The 16,481-nt window shown below is 43.7% G+C and overlaps 1 protein-coding gene across 7 annotated transcripts in view; it reads left to right on the top strand.

Annotated features, from left to right (window-relative positions):
- The first annotated feature begins 1,732 nt into the window (after positions 1–1,732).
- Positions 1,733–16,481, top strand: part of LOC117728007 (inactive phospholipase C-like protein 2) — a 27,253-nt gene continuing 12,504 nt past the window's right edge. Inside the window, exons 1-5 of one of the 7 annotated variants that reach the window (XM_034528636.1) lie at positions 5,802–5,972; positions 8,445–8,486; positions 8,705–8,758; positions 8,860–9,005; positions 14,365–16,481. The exon at positions 14,365–16,481 is cut by the window's right edge and continues 367 nt beyond it. In XM_034528636.1, coding sequence (XP_034384527.1) covers positions 8,922–9,005; positions 14,365–16,481 — 2,201 coding nt within the window. In that variant the 5' untranslated portion in view covers positions 5,802–5,972; positions 8,445–8,486; positions 8,705–8,758; positions 8,860–8,921. The other 6 variants (XM_034528640.1, XM_034528639.1, XM_034528635.1 and 3 more) reach the window with 6 other exon arrangements.

The following is a 16,481-nucleotide window of genomic DNA, read 5'->3' as shown; positions in this document are numbered from 1 at the left end:
CATACACAAACGGTCGTGTCATCAGTGCTCCAGATGGGTTGGCACGAAACAGGACTGGAACCATGGAAATAGCTTATTTCTGCAGCAGAAGATTATATGTATTTGTATTTTATTCATATTTACACTTTTTTTTTTTTTTTAAACAATTTTAGGCATACAGAAAATAATTTAAAAATCACATTTTCAAATATGCATGGCAATGAGGGGGTCACAATAAGACATGGCCTATAAAGATTAACTTTCAATTGGCAATGCATTGTCAAATATCCTCTAATAACCAAAAACCAGCAGTAACCCTTGTAGACCAGCAGATGGCGGTGTTGTACAATTCACCAAACCTCCTGCTTCCCAGTGTCCAGTTCAAGCCTTCATCTGAACCAGTGGCATATGAATAAAATGCATGAAACAATGTCATATGCCTCGTCACTTATTATGTCACTTATTATGTTACTTATTATTCTTTCACATGTGCCTCAAACTAGAGGCCATAAGAGACTCAGTCTACATGTGAGGCATGTGCTCCACCTCTGGATCATCTCCAAGGAAGATCACCTTGTTGTGCAGGTTTCATTAAGAGCAGTGAAGGCTGTTGAGATTATCTCATGGTCTCCATGTGCTGGTCCGTGTAAAGAGGAAGACCTCAAACACAATGTGACTGAAACAGGAAAAAAGAATGTCATGTGAGCTTCTCTGGCTTGAGGGATGTCAGATGCAGCTTCTGAATATCAACAGCAATACGGAAAAGAAGATGTACATGCACACTCGTGCTGAACAAGGAGAACAATTATAAAGTCTATATTAATATATACTATTATTATTGATGCAGGTTGCCATTTCAACCCAGTAAAGTGGTTTTGGTATAATCTTTCATCGTGCTTCATATATCCTACTTGTCCTTAGAAACAATCACAACACATGCAAACATTAAATATTAAAAAGTCCAGATCAAAAGTCCTTTTTTAAGTTTGTGTGTTCTGCATGAATGTAAAAAAAAAAAGAAGAAAAAAGGGGGCGTTTCTAGCCTGTATGTGAAAAAAAACAAAACCTAACAATTAGGTTTGATTGACAGAGTCGAAGTCACTTTGTTGCTTAGAAACGACTCGGCGGACCCTTTGTAAAGATGTAACTACTCCTGCGCGAGACACTTTTAAAAAGGCAAGTTCTTCCTCTTATATATATATATATATATATATTTTGTGACTTAAACTGTCGTCTTAACTGACGTTGGAATACATGTGTAGCTCTGTTTGCATACCGGGTTAGTGTTGACACAAAGAAAACTTCACCAAGCTAGCTGGGGGGCGTTAGCATGCCAGCTAGCTCGGCTCAGTTGCCCGTTGCTGCAACAACTTAGCCGGAAGACAGTCCTCTCCATGGAGAGACGAGGCGAGTACCCGACGCTGCTGTCCGCTAAGCTAGTGAAGGGGGGGGAGGAGGGGTGGAGGGGGGTTAGTTATGAACTGGTAACTAACGCTAACTAATGATTTTTAAATATTATTCAACTTAACGGGAACCAGACTGCTGTTACCCACAAGAGGGAGGGTTTACTGCGGGGGAAACAGAAGGGCAACACGGTGGAGATGTGCTAAAAAAAAACGGTCAACTTATTACAGTTAGGGACTAACTAGAGGGTAACGTCGCACGCACACGCACACGCACAACGCTGTTACTATTGTCCCATTGCCTGATTGTGCTGATGTGTGTGGTTCTCCTCGCAGAGCACGGTGCACGGTGCACGGTGCACGGAGCCCCCCCCCCCCCCTCCTCCCCTCCCCTCTCCTCTCTCTCTGACTGTGGGAAGCCGACCGACATGTGCACGGAGAGATGATATGGCAGAATCGCGTGCACGTTTTACAACGAGGCGATAGGCCGGAGGAAAGCTGAAACACAAGGCTTCTGCTACCCGACGGCTCGTGCGTGCGCTTGCGTGTGCGCGTGCTCGAGAAGTGCCTATGGCGGAGTTCGGCGGCAGCCTGCCTCCATTGAATGGTGGGGACGCGGCCGTGCCCGGCGACGAAGACGCCGGCAAGACGCAGTGCGAAGTGTCGGTGTTGAATGGAAACTGCGGGATATCGGGCAACATGGTCGGCTCGGGATCCCTCGTCGCACCGGGCAGCCAAGCCGGGCTGGATGGAGCCAACACCTCCGTGGGGTCGGACCTGAAATGTGAAATACCTCGCCGGAGCAGCATTATCAAGGTAAACACTGGAGTTACGATCCACGTTTGTGGTGCCATTCATTCGGCTGGGCCAGCATGCACATCTGACCCGCACGCAGGGGTGTTGGAAGTTGCATATGCATAAGCCCCCCTGCTTTGAATTTGATTAGTCCCTCTGACATCCCTCTTTTCACTATAATAGGTGGTTTTCACACTGCAGGCCGGTGACGGGATCCCCAGAAGCACATCCTGTACTTTTTTCTGAATATGTTTTGCATGGAATTTGCAAAAGAGTTCTTCTCCTTTTCATGGTCTTGGTAGCAGTCTACATGTGCATGGCTGTAGGTATGCACAGGGTGGGACTGGAGGGTATTTATTGCTCCAAAAAGGGAAACGCATGTATATATTATAATCTTGCAATAGCAGGGAAGTTGAATATAGCCGTTAAAGAGGTTTGTCAGAAAAATAGTACATCCACAAACTCTTACATGCAATAAAAAGCATGTGATTGAAGGCGCTACGTTCTTTATACCAATAATATAGAGGCTGAAGCGGTTATGTTTAACACATATTTGAAAAGTGGACCGATGTTTAACGGGGTGATGTTTTTTGTAGAGAGACAGCAAATAACATGCAATTACATATTGCACTTTAGAGCGAATGAGAGGGAGTGTCCGCGAAGTGAAAAGCAGTAGATGCAGTCTCGACCGTTCAGTGCGGCAGCAAATAATGTAGAATAATAGTAATGGTGATGAAGGGCTGCTGGATATCTCGCATGTTGACCTCACACTTATTGATGATCTGCTCGGCATTGATCGAGTGCGTCTCACTGTTAGCGTAGTGTTGAATATAGTAGTGAGCAACACAATAAGATGTCCCGTATTGCTGTTTAAAGACACACAGGTGGTCAGAGGACATCCCCGAGCAAGGCACTCAAGTCTCGACCTGTGCCAGGTGCCGATCCTGGATGCTCTTATGACGGATGAAATGCATACGTGTACATATGCAAATAACAAACATTCCTTTTAACCGATTCATATTTGCTCCAAGACTTTCAGTTGGAAGCTTTGCAATTCACTGTCCTTGCCTCAAGAGTAAAGGGCGTTGGGAGTGTTGCTTAAGGGTTACCAAAGAGGATGACACTTCCTCACGTTGCACTAATCTGCACTATGTTGAAAGCCGATTCAAATCATTGACTACGCTAACGTGCACACCGATATTCCACCATAATCCCCGACGTGACAATATTCTGAATTTCTTACGGGTCATGTAAATGGCATTTTCTGTTCCTCTGGATGTATCATTTCCCAATGAGACACGTGGAATGTGCCGATAGTATTTGTGGTTTTGGGAGCATTCCTTGGACACGTATCGAGCGTATTCATTAGTGGAAGAGTGAGTTTGAAGCAGGTGAAGGGCGGTGACGACAAAGGATTCATTATAACTGCTTCGCAATAACTGAACTCAACCTCGGGAGAATATCAGCGCGTCATTGTTGTGAGAAGCCAGAAAAAGAACCCCTCTCGTGTGGCTGCTATTCACATTTGGCTTTTTTTTTAGTAGTCAGACTACGAGACTTTATTCCCGCTAGATTTAAAATGCATGACCTGTGTACGGAATTAGTTGAGGCGCAGATGTCAACGTCCGCCTGGGTTAGTCGCTCACGACCGTGCGCCTGATCAATACCGTTATTAAGCCTATGATTTGATTCCTCTGCTTCGGGAGCGTCCTTTTTCAGCCTTTTCACGTGCAACACACATTCCTGACACGCTGTGGCTGTTGAGCTCTGACATGCTGCCGGGAGATTGACGGGGTTAATATTGACATTTCTGCTCTGTCAAGTCCCAGAGTGATGTCTCACTACACAAGAACCTGTCTCACTTCGTAGGCCATTCGAAAGTGATTTGTGTCTGACGTTTCCACTTGAATAAGAGACACGGAAATCCATTTTTTGACTCCTTTTTGTTGGATTCAACTCATAACCTCTTATTAATTTTAAAGTAAAATACACTTCAAGAGCCGAATCAAAGAGGCTATATCTATGAATAACTCTGCTCTTGGGCACAACGTTGTTTACAAGTGCAGAGATTTTTTCAAAGTGTTTGAGTTTCAGGGCTTAGTGAATGGAAATGGAAAAAAAACAAACATGTTATTATAGTGATTATATATATAGAATTGCCAACATATCATGTCTAGATAATTCAGGGCTTCAGTAGTTTTGGGAAATCATAATGTTTTTCCCACTTTCAGTCAGAAACCAATACATTCCTTAAGGAAAGATGTTTTTAAATTTATTTAAGTTATATCAGACTGCAGTATTGGGCAATATTGGGTGCTTATGGGATCAAATAACATAATTATCATCCAGGAATTGAGCCAGGCACCTTTTTCAAGCTTCTTCTGAGAGGAGGCACCGTCTCCAACCTTCACCAAGCAAGTGCCATATCAAACTACACAATTATTACCTTTATTTATTAGGCATGAGAAACAAGTCAAATGCACAGCGAGTTAATTTGAACTGTTGTTGGTGTTTTGCTTAGCAACAACGCACACACACACAATAGTGATCATGGTGATGATAATGATAACAGTTGAAGCCAAAAATAGATGTCCTGTTAAGAGACCATGGACTTGACCACGGTTTGGTTTGGTGCAACAAGTCCAGTTCTTAATCAAGATAGAAAACATATCGTACATAATAAAAGTTACGTATTACACGCCAGTCGGTATCCTGTTAGTAAACTTTGGATTTTAAGTCACATTTTATACCCGTGTGAATGCAAAACCTTCCAATCTGAAGACTATCAAGACTACAGCAAGCCGTGTCTGCATGCTAATATCTCCCTGAAGGCAGTTGTTGTTGCGTTTGACAGCTGTGACTGATGGACGGCTGCAGCCGGTGGTTGTGGAGGGTTGGCCCAGTGTTAACAACACAGCCTTCAGTTCTTGTTAAACTGCTTCTCTGAAGAAAGATGGGAGGATGTGGTCGGGACGGCACCAACCGTCTGCTCGTAGTAACGACAAAACAGCACCTTTGCAGATCTTTTAATTTGATGGTTGCTCCATGCCGAACTCCACCCAAAGATCTACACTCAGCCTTCCAAGTGAGAAGCTCCTCTAAACCCTCACACTGCCCTCTATATTTCACCAGATGCAGATGGTTCTGTTGCAGGAGTGGTTGGTCAATTATTCATGGGTGTTTTGATTCTTACAGACTAAAGTTGACCTCAACTCATGACCGCATCGTCTATGAAATACAAACCTACCCCCTTTAAACAGCCGTGTTTTAAACCTCCATAGGGCGAATGCTTAGTAATCAAGATATCAATCAAATAGTACAGTAGTACCTCCGTTTAGGGAGTCTGCTTGTTTGTTAGTCAGCGTAATAATTCACTCCGTCACAAGTCCATTACCATTCCGATGTTTTAGGGATGCACCTAACATATCAAATGACGATGTGTCACTGCTGCATTAGAAGCATTGAGCAGAGTGTGTTTAGGCTCTCTGATGACTGTATGATGCGAAGGCTCTTGTAACAGTGCTGTGTGTGGTTGGCTCGTGGCAGGAGGAATAATGGGTCCGCCTCACACCTCAGATCCTCTTGCACAAAGACGGTCTCGCCATCGCTTGGTAAATAACACTTATTTCACAGCTCTGATGAGAGAGAGAAACAAACTCTGTTTGTGACATCGCGAAAAAAGGGGAAACCATATGGTATTAATTATGGCGGACCAGCAGTGCTGCGAGGCCAAGACGAGTTCCTCATCGCGTTGTATTATATCATCCAGTTGGCTCAGTGCACCGCAGCCAAGGGGTGAGTTTTGGTTTCGTAATCATTGTAGAATTATTTAGCTGAGCTGGATTTCTTTTCTTTTTTTTAGCATCTGTGACTGGACGACGGAATATTTGCTCTTGTTTAGGCAACAGGAACGGAAAGCAACGTTGACAGCTCACACAATCAGTTGTTCCTCATTTGAAAGGTGACGGCTGGGAGAGAGGGGGGGGGGATTACTTTGCTCTTTTCTTTTCCTCCTGTGCAAGCGACATGTTGAAACTCAACACTGTTTAATAAAATATATTTTCAACTTTTGCTTTTTGTGCCAAAGAGTAATTTCAAAGAGTCAGATTTCAGAGAGTTTCCATCATAGAGATAGAAAAGGCAGTAACACCGACATGTGACGGTTTTCTGGGGATCATATGACGAAAGAAAATGTACGTATGTTGTTAGTAGTCATGGCAACGACGCGCATCAGTGTCAGCTGCATCGTGCATACCTACGTTCACATTTGACAGTAATGATCTGTTTCGATCAGCTTTAATGACATGGCACACGGTAGATTCACTGTGAATACTTATTATTATTATATAGGCTATACATTCACATTCAAGTGTTTTGAAGTGACATCATGTTATATTGTACATTTCAGTAAAAGGATGCTTTCAATATGCCCACTGTATACCGAGTGCTTTGTGCTGTTAGCGCTAACGTGGTCATCACTGTGCGTCTTAATAGTTCCCAAACACACGTTTCCATTCCGCAGTCTGAATTGTAGTAAATAATGCATGGTGTTTATGCTACTCTACATTTTTACAATCAAATAGCCAATTGAAGCAAAATGAATTGGGGGATAATTCAGCGTGAAACTGAACTGCCTTGAACAAGAAGCGCGACGTTATCGAACTACAGCACGCTGTCTTTTTTTAATTAAAGTTCCCGTTAAGAAGTGATGTAAATGTTGCTCTAATTAATTATTCACTTCCCTACCATCGTTCAGCCACAAACCCTCTTTGGGCGTAACCCCGTCGGCCAACCCGCCGCCGCCAGTCAACGGGGTGATTCATCACACATCCTTTGACAGCCGTCCCTCGGATCGGGGTCGCCGTGGCTCTGGCAGCCTGCAGCGATCAGTCACTCACCTGAATCATTGCTTCATCTCGTGTCTCGAGTTACACCAGCGGCCGCTCGCCTCACCGGGCGTTTCAAGGGTAGCTCAACCGGCCCCGTTAACGGGAGAGGCGGCTCGACGGCATTACGACGAGCCGCATTAACGTTTTACTGAAATGACACGTGGAGCACAGAATACCGTTTGATTATCAATAATTAAGTTTCTTGGATATTTTAATTTCCTGCACAAACCAGACATTGTGTTTACATTCTCCCTCACACTGTTTACTTGAGTCTTCTCTCATTCATGTTGACTTTACAAACTGGAAAGCTTTTTTTTTTAATGTTAAAACCACAAACTGATATCCGGCCAGAGTCTAGTTCTGTTTGCACGCGAGATAAGAAAGTGTAGCAGCTCTTTAGTGGGAACTCTGCGTGAGTTACATCTTATGAACCGTAAGGTAGCTCTATATTAACATAGTTATTATTTAGTTGAACCTTTTGTTTATTGACAGAATACAATTGACCAGTTAGTTGTTTTTCCAAGTGCCTCAGCATTGTGTTGCTTCGCTGCAGCTCGTATGTTAATTCAACTTGCAGTGCGGAGTGTTTGAAGCCTGCCAGTGTTCTGCAGAGTCTGAACTGTGACGTGACGATTTTGCGTGATCATTTCCTTGTTGAGGTCTGATCCAAATGCAAGCAAAGTCTTATAGCTTGTGTTCTAGCCCTACTGCAGTCTTGTACCTGAGGAAAGGGGGCGTGTGTGCTCCCAGCAGGGCGAGTGGAGCGCCGCACCTATTCAAGTCACCACAGAAGTGAGCCCAATGTGATTAAGAGTCACAAGAGTGATCATGGGTTTCACTTCCTCCACAGTTATGTCTCTTCAACTGTGGTTGAGTAATCATATGCAATAACCAACATATTTTCAGATGCATTCCCTGAAATCAAATCTTATGATTTAGAGGTCCTCGGTTGAGAAACACTGCAACAGGCCCAGTAGTAGTGAGGTGAGCTGTAACATGGGCTAAACAGCCATGTTGAGAGGGGCTTATTGTGTCTCTGACGTGGTCATTCAACACATTGCTTGGCTTGCTGGTTGACATGTCTCTCAAGGTCCCATTGCATTGCTCTCTCCTCCGCACTAGCCGTGAAGGTGTTGGGGAACCAGTAGACGGTCACGTGGTCTCGGTTTTCTTTCACTTGAGCCGATTCCTGCAGGCCAGAGGTCATTGAGGGTTTTTCACAGGCTTAAATTAATCGGCAGCTCATTAGTAACATTTAACATGTATGTTGCCTTCTTATCCAGTATTGAACAGACACATAACACATGTCGTGAGAATTGAGTCCGGCTGTGTGTTATGTGCTTCTATCCGTCATTATAACGTTTCACACTCCTTTCAGGGATATCCTGCAACTTAATGAAGCACCAACGCTGTTAAAAAGGTACCTCTTAATAATACTGCATTAACAAATGAACTGTGTTTAATGGCTTAATTAATATTTGAGAAAACAAGTCTCTCCCAAAAGCCTGCAGCCACAAAGCTAAGAGCTGATGATGTAGATCCTGGAAAGAAGGAAATGGTGAACTGTGAATTTAGAACACCTAGGGTGATTATCTTTTCTTTTTTTTTGTAGGTTAATGGTGTATTTTCTTTTTTCAGAGTAGAAATACTGACAGAAAAACACATTTAAGTGATATAAAGTCAAAAACCGAGGTGAGTGGATCCTAAATTAAGGTCCTTTTGTTGTTGTGAGCTTGTGTTAAACTGATGACATATCGTCACAACCATATTTTACTTTAATTAATATTTTTCAGGACAGTGGAGTCCCAGGGTAGTCACCTTCTTCACACTTGAGTTGACCAACAACTGACACCATATGTTACCGAGCAGAAGCAGCCGGGCCGGGTTTGAACTCCTGTGGGGGTTCGACTGCAGTGCAGCGAGAGAGGGAAACGTCTCCGTATGCTAATTTAAACAAAACAATGGAATATCTGGTTTTATTGAATGTTTAATCGATACCTTGTGTGTTGTGCACAGTTTGCGGTCCTCTTTTTTCACATGGTCCTATTGTTCTTCAGACATGATTGAAATAACCATGATTTTAAGTATTTTCACGGATACACATTACACTTAAAATCTTCTGAAGAGCATTTCATAGCTCTTCCTGTCAACGCGTTGCCCTCTGTTGTTGTTCTTCCAAAGCTCTTCCTGTCAATGCGTTGCCCTCTCTTGTTGTTCCTCCAAAGCTCTTCCTGTCAACGCGTTGCCCTCTGTTGTTGTTCTTCCAAAGCTCTTCCTGTCAATGCGTTGCCCTCTGTTGTTGTTCCTCCAAAGCTCTTCCTGTCAATGCGTTGCCCTCTCTTGTTGTTCCTCCAAAGCTCTTCCTGTCAACGCGTTGCCCTCTGTTGTTGTTCTTCCAAAGCTCTTCCTGTCAATGCGTTGCCCTCTCTTGTTGTTCCTCCAAAGCTCTTCCTGTCAACGCGTTGCCCTCTGTTGTTGTTCTTCCAAAGCTCTTCCTGTCAATGCGTTGCCCTCTCTTGTTGTTCCTCCAAAGCTCTTCCTGTCAACGCGTTGCCCTCTGTTGTTGTTCTTCCAAAGCTCTTCCTGTCAATGCGTTGCCCTCTCTTGTTGTTCCTCCAAAGCTCTTCCTGTCAACGTGTTGCCCTCTCTTGTTGTTCCTCCAAAGCTCTTCCTGTCAACGTGTTGCCCTCTCTTGTTGTTCCTCCAAAGCTCTTCCTGTCAACGCGTTGCCCTCTTTTGTTGTTCCTCCATAGCTCTTCCTGTCAACGTGTTGCCCTCTCTTGTTGTTCTTCCAAAGCTCTTCCTGTCAACGTGTTGCCCTCTCTTGTTGTTCCTCCAAAGCTCTTCCTGTCAACGTGTTGCCCTCTGTTGTTGTTCCTCCAAAGCTCTTCCTGTCAACGCGTTGCCCTCTTTTGTTGTTCCTCCAAAGCTCTTCCTGTCAACGCGTTGCCCTCTTTTGTTGTTCCTCCATAGCTCTTCCTGTCAACGTGTTGCCCTCTTTTGTTGTTCCTCCATAGCTCTTCCTGTCAACGTGTTGCCCTCTTTTGTTGTTCCTCCATAGCTCTTCCTGTCAACGCGTTGCCCTCTCTTGTTGTTCCTCCAAAGCTCTTCCTGTTGCCCTCTCTTGTTGTTCCTCCAAAGCTCTTCCTGTCAATGCGTTGCCCTCTCTTGTTGTTCCTCCAAAGCTCTTCCTGTCAATGCGTTGCCCTCTTTTGTTGTTCCTCCAAAGCTCTTCCTGTCAACGCGTTGCCCTCTCTTGTTGTTCCTCCAAAGCTCTTCCTGTCAACGTGTTGCCCTCTGTTGTTGTTCCTCCAAAGCTCTTCCTGTCAACGTGTTGCCCTCTGTTGTTGTTCCTCCAAAGCTCTTCCTGTCAACGTGTTGCCCTCTCTTGTTGTTCCTCCAAAGCTCTTCCTGTCAATGCGTTGCCCTCTCTTGTTGTTCCTCCAAAGCTCTTCCTGTCAACGTGTTGCCCTCTCTTGTTGTTCCTCCAAAGCTCTTCCTGTCAACGTGTTGCCCTCTCTTGTTGTTCCTCCAAAGCTCTTCCTGTCAACGTGTTGCCCTCTGTTGTTGTTCCTCCAAAGCTCTTCCTGTCAACGTGTTGCCCTCTGTTGTTGTTCCTCCAAAGCTCTTCCTGTCAACGTGTTGCCCTCTGTTGTTGATCCTCCATAGCTCTTCCTGTCACTGCGTTGCCCTCTCTTGTTGTTCCTCCAAAGCTCTTCCTGTCAACGTGTTGCCCTCTCTTGTTGTTCCTCCAAAGCTCTTCCTGTCAACGTGTTGCCCTCTCTTTTGACGCACAGATTCATTTTCACCTCAAGCCTCCTCTGTCTTCTTATCTGACGATGCAACTTGAGAGAAATTAGTGCAACGGATCTCCTTAGTCGTTATCTGATGATGATATGTTTTAACTTTCTTTATGCAGTATAAGTGGACATACTGTATGAGAACCTTGCATACTGAATGGAGATCTGTGCGTTACAGATATGCATCCTGCTGCTATCTTGACTTTTAAAAAAGTAAATTTCATCCTAAAAGGAGATAAGATAGGATTCCAGACTCAGGAAGTCACTGTAATGAGGCCCCATCTTTACATTACAGGCAACCAACGCTCATGAAGTTGGGTGTCAGTACTTGTCTATGTGTTGGGTTTTAATATAATATAATATCTAGGCATCGGTTTGTCTCCTTCTGAAATTAAATACAAATTAAAACCACAGATTTACACGACCATCAGTATGTTAAAGAAGAAAAATAAGAAACTTGGAGGTGGAAATTGTGAAATCCTGATAGAATAGCATTAAACTCCATATCAAATGCATATCCATATCTACAGTACATTTTACAGGATTGCTGCATAAGAACTGACTTCTGGTAGTGACCAGCTTCGTATGCTCTTTTGTTTTTCACTCTTAAATCCTAAAAAAGAACATATCCCACTGTTGGCTGTGGGTTATGTATGAGCTTCTTAGGTAACCGTGCTGTTGCCTCAGCTTGTTTGGTAGGTAGGGGGGAGACTTTAATGCAGTCTTGGGTCTAATCCAGAGTTAGAAAATGATTCAGGAGTCTTGTGCCACAGGACAAGATAAATCTAAAAAGACCGTTTCTGGTTCCAAAGAGAAATATGTGCTCCGTGCAGGATTTAACTTGTAGTTTTATAACATAGATGTTGCATGTCATCCTAAATCAGCCTAAATAAATGATCATTAAACAGGAATGTTCAACACTATTAGTGCCAGTGGGTTTTTAAGGCACAATGCTACCAGTCTGGTATTTGCATTCTGCTAGAAATCCGTCTGATTGAATAGATTCAGATTATCGTGACTTGAGGCCAACGCTGGTCTGGAGCTGAACGTTCATTCATGCTGCAATACGATTCCCATTGCTCGTTGTTGGCGATGTACACAGAACAGGGGAACAGAGAGCGATGGTTCTGTCATGTTCTCTGTGCTGAGCCAGAGAACATGCAGGATCCAGTCCAGTAGGGGATTCAGACTCCTCTGGGAGCAGTTGGATGTGCTCCGTCTTACTTATGCATGGTCTCTTCCTGGGTTTGCCTCTGTGTGACTCACCCAAACACCGAACATGTACTTACACGGTATGTAAAGGCATAACAATAATGCCCCCCATAGGATAAGCCTTGTTATTATCTCTTTATTATGAAACACCTTGAAAACATCCAATATCGTTGTGTGTGTGTGCTCCACTGACTTGTACCAGGGGTTTCATCTCTGAACACACTGTAACTAAAATGAAAAATAAATTCTGTTGCGCCACAGTTATGCAAGAATTTCTATCGGCAATCAAAGAAAGACTTTAACCTTAATTTTCCCCCAACATCATAAAGAAATTAATAAAATTGAGCTTCACAAGGATTCAAAGAAGTAATGAGTAACAGCATCGCACAGCAGTGTGTTTTGGATGAAGGTGACACGTTCAGTGTGCGATCCCACTTTTATAACAAGCTCTGACATTTTATAAACCCACAATTAAGGTGGCGACATTACGGGAATATTTAAGGTGCACTCAACAGGGAAATAAATGGAAATGTATGCGATTTTATGGGAAATAACTGGAATACAATTACAATACCCCTAGGCTGCATTACCCTTGTCATATCAGGATACAAACAAACATATTACTGTATCATAAGCACACATAATTCATTAATTTGTTAAATGAACATACCTTTAACTCAAACATCAGAATCGTCTATCGGATGTACGGTGCACATACAAGGAATTTGACTCGGTAGACGGTGCATCGCAATAAACACGAAGGAATCATTGAGTCATAATTTAAAAATAAATATGGTAAACAAGCAAACGGATAACAGTACGTTATTATGCCAGGAGACCTGGTATTAGCTTCCCTTGAGACATCTCTGGAGATGCGCTACCAATCAAACTGTACGGGTGACTTGATAAAGGGCCGTAAATCCTTCAGTTATCAGTCATATAAAAACTCTGTAACCGTGAAGGGAAGATGAAGGTCTAGTTCACGGCGGTGCGGCTGACTATACTTGGTCTCTTCAGGTATTCCCTTTTTTAAAGCTTTGGCCTTGCTCATCGCTCCCTTTGAAGATCCTATTGTAAGGAGATAAGAGATATTTATGTCTAGAAGAATATGTACCCAATAAAGCTATATCTGTTTGATCTATGAATAGACAATCTGATGTTCACGTCTTTTGAAGAACCATTTAAGGACAAATGAAACTATATTTTCTTAATTGAAAAAGAAAAACACTTCGGGCCATCTGACTTCCTGCAGAGACAGGAAAAAGAGACTGTTACGTAAGAAACAAGAGTCCCCAGGGCATAATAACAAATGCTAAGACAGATGGGTGTGGGCGGTATTGTTTTCTAGTTTAGGTAAAGGAAGCCGAGGGGAAATCCTGAGGAGAATGCCTGGCATGGCGGACCTTTACAGCAGGAAGCAGACATAATCTATCAATAAGATGTGACTGTAAGTTCACATTCTTGACCAGATCATAAGGATGCATGGGTGCATTCAGGTTCTGAGTATGTATTGTTCATGCTTCGTACACGGAGAAGTGAAAGATTCTACCAACCAGAGTTAATTTGCAATACTCACAGATGGGATTTTGTAATGATTCATGAATTTTTTGAAAAATCATTACGTAATATTATTTGTCCTTCTGTAGTTTCAGAATTGCCCAGTGACGAAGCAGTGCGTTTCTGTTTGATGCGGTGTTTGTTATTTCACTTGATTGTATTTGAGATGTCTTTCACGTTGGGGAGGAACTTTGTTTAATCTCCCTGGGCTTCCGTTTAGTTCGGTCCATTCAGTGTTGTTGTTCTATATCGTCTACTATGATGTTTTCATCATGCAAACAACAAATAAACAATCTCGCCGAGACTGTGGGTCAGTATCACTGGCTTTGCAATGTCCAATTGCAAACAAGTACACACATGATGCAGCACAGCTGATCCCTGTGTTGTGGGACAATAGAGGAAACCATAAGCAGACAGACAGGAGACAAAGATGTCCGTCTCTCACATTTCTTAACGTTAGTATTGTCACCTGAATGTGAACGGAGGAAGATGTCAGATGGGGGATGTGTAAAAGCTCCTATATATTTATTTATGGGCATGTAGATATAGACACATCAATCATACACGTGACCCATCATTCTTATTATGGAATCACATCAAAAGGTTTTGTGCATTTCATTAAAACACAAAAGCAAAAAGAAGATTACATTCCTTCAAGCTGAAAGTTATTTTTGCTTATGTATCTACAGAAAGGTTTTTATTCATGCACTGCTTTCTGTTTCTCTGCAGGATGGCTCAAGACAACGCAAAGAAAGAAAGAAGACGGTATCATTCAGCAGCATGCCCACAGAGAAGAAAATTAGCAGCGCAAGCGACTGCATCAACGCAATGGTGGATGGCTCTGAGCTGAAGAAAGTGCGATCCAATTCCCGCATCTACCACCGCTACTTTCTCCTGGATGCCGACATGCAGTCGTTGAGATGGGAGCCCACGAAGAAGGAATCAGAAAAGGCCAAAATTGATGTGAAATCCATCAAGGAGGTGCGGACAGGCAAAAACACAGACACTTTTAGAACTAATGGAACCTATGATCAGATATCGGAGGACTGTGCCTTCTCAATCATCTTTGGGGAGAACTATGAGTCCCTGGACTTGGTGGCAAACACTGCAGATGTAGCCAACATCTGGGTTACAGGGCTGAGGTACCTGATCTCCTATGGGAAACACACCTTGAATATGATAGAAAGCACTCAGAACAACATGCGCTCATCTTGGCTCGGTGAACTTTTCGATGAGGCAGACGTTAACAACAGCAGAAAAGTATCGATATGTGCTGCTGTGCAGCTCGTCAAGAAGTTGAACCCTGGACTTAAAAATGTGAAAATAGAACTGAAGTTCAAAGAGATTCACAAAGCCAAGGACAAAGCAGGTTCCGATGTGACTAGAGATGAGTTCATTGAGGTCTTTCATGATCTTTGCACCAGACCAGAAATTTATTTTCTCTTTGTTCAGTTCTCCAGTAACAAAGAATTTCTGGATAGCAAGGACTTGATGATATTTCTGGAGGCAGAGCAGGGTATGGCACAAGTCAGTGAAGACACCAGCTTAGAGGTCATTCACAAATATGAACCATCTAAAGAGGGCCGGCTTAAGGGTTGGCTTTCTCTAGATGGGTTCACCAACTATCTCTTGTCTCCAGAGTGCCATATATTTGACCCTGAACAAAAAACAGTTTGCCAAGACATGAACCAGCCCTTGTCCCACTATTACATCAATGCATCCCACAACACATATCTGATTGAAGATCAGTTCAGGGGTCCCTCTGACGTGACAGGGTATATTCGTGCCCTCAAGATGGGCTGCCGCAGTGTAGAGCTGGATGTTTGGGACGGGCCTGATAACGAACCTGTTATTTACACAGGTCACACGATGACGTCGCAGATAGTGTTTCGCAGCGTCATTGATGTCCTCAACAAGTACGCCTTTGTTGCATCCGAGTTTCCACTGCTGCTGTGTTTAGAAAACCATTGCTCCTTAAAGCAGCAGAGAGTCATGTTTCAGCACATAAAGAAGATCCTCGGAGACAAGATCCACATAGATCCCCCGAAACCTGAGGACTGTTACCTCCCCTCCCCCTTAGAACTGAAGGGAAAGATCCTGCTGAAGGGTAAGAAACTGAGCACAAACTGCACGGCTTCAGAAGGCGAGGTGACGGACGAGGACGAGGGGGCCGAAATGTCTCAAAGGGTGAGCATCGACTCGGCGGAACAACAGACAGTCGCACCCAAAAAATTCCAGCTGTCGAAGGACCTCTCTGATCTGGTGACCTTATGCAAGTCTGTGGAGTTCAAAGATTTCCCAACATCCTTCCAGAACCAGAAGCAATGGGAGCTTTGCTCTTTCAATGAGGTCTTTGCTAGTCGCTGCGCCAGCGACTTCCCAGGTGACTTTGTGAACTACAACAAGAAGTACCTTGCGCGAGTTTACCCTAGCCCCATGCGGATCGACTCCAGCAACATGAATCCACAAGATTTCTGGAAGTGCGGTTGCCAGATCGTGGCAATGAACTACCAGACTCCGGGCCTGATGATGGATTTAAACATCGGTTGGTTTCGTCAGAACGGGAACTGCGGCTATGTGCTGCGTCCGGCCATCATGAGGGAGCACGTATCATATTTTAGTGCCAACACTAAAGATTCAGTGCCTGGTGTTTCTCCACAGCTCTTGCACATCAAGATCATCAGTGGACAAAACTTTCCTAAACCCAAAGGCTCAGGTGCCAAAGGAGACGTAGTAGACCCCTACGCGTACGTGGAAATCCACGGCATTCCGGCTGACTGCGCTGAACAGAGGACTAAAACGGTCAACCAGAACGGGGACAACCCTCTGTTTGACGAGAGCTTTGA

This window comes from Cyclopterus lumpus, chromosome 25, assembly GCF_009769545.1.
Source record: "Cyclopterus lumpus isolate fCycLum1 chromosome 25, fCycLum1.pri, whole genome shotgun sequence".
NCBI classification, from domain to species: Eukaryota; Metazoa; Chordata; class Actinopteri; order Perciformes; family Cyclopteridae; genus Cyclopterus; species Cyclopterus lumpus.
Note: the sequence above shows the minus strand (reverse complement) of the source record. Positions and strands in the feature narration are given on the sequence as shown.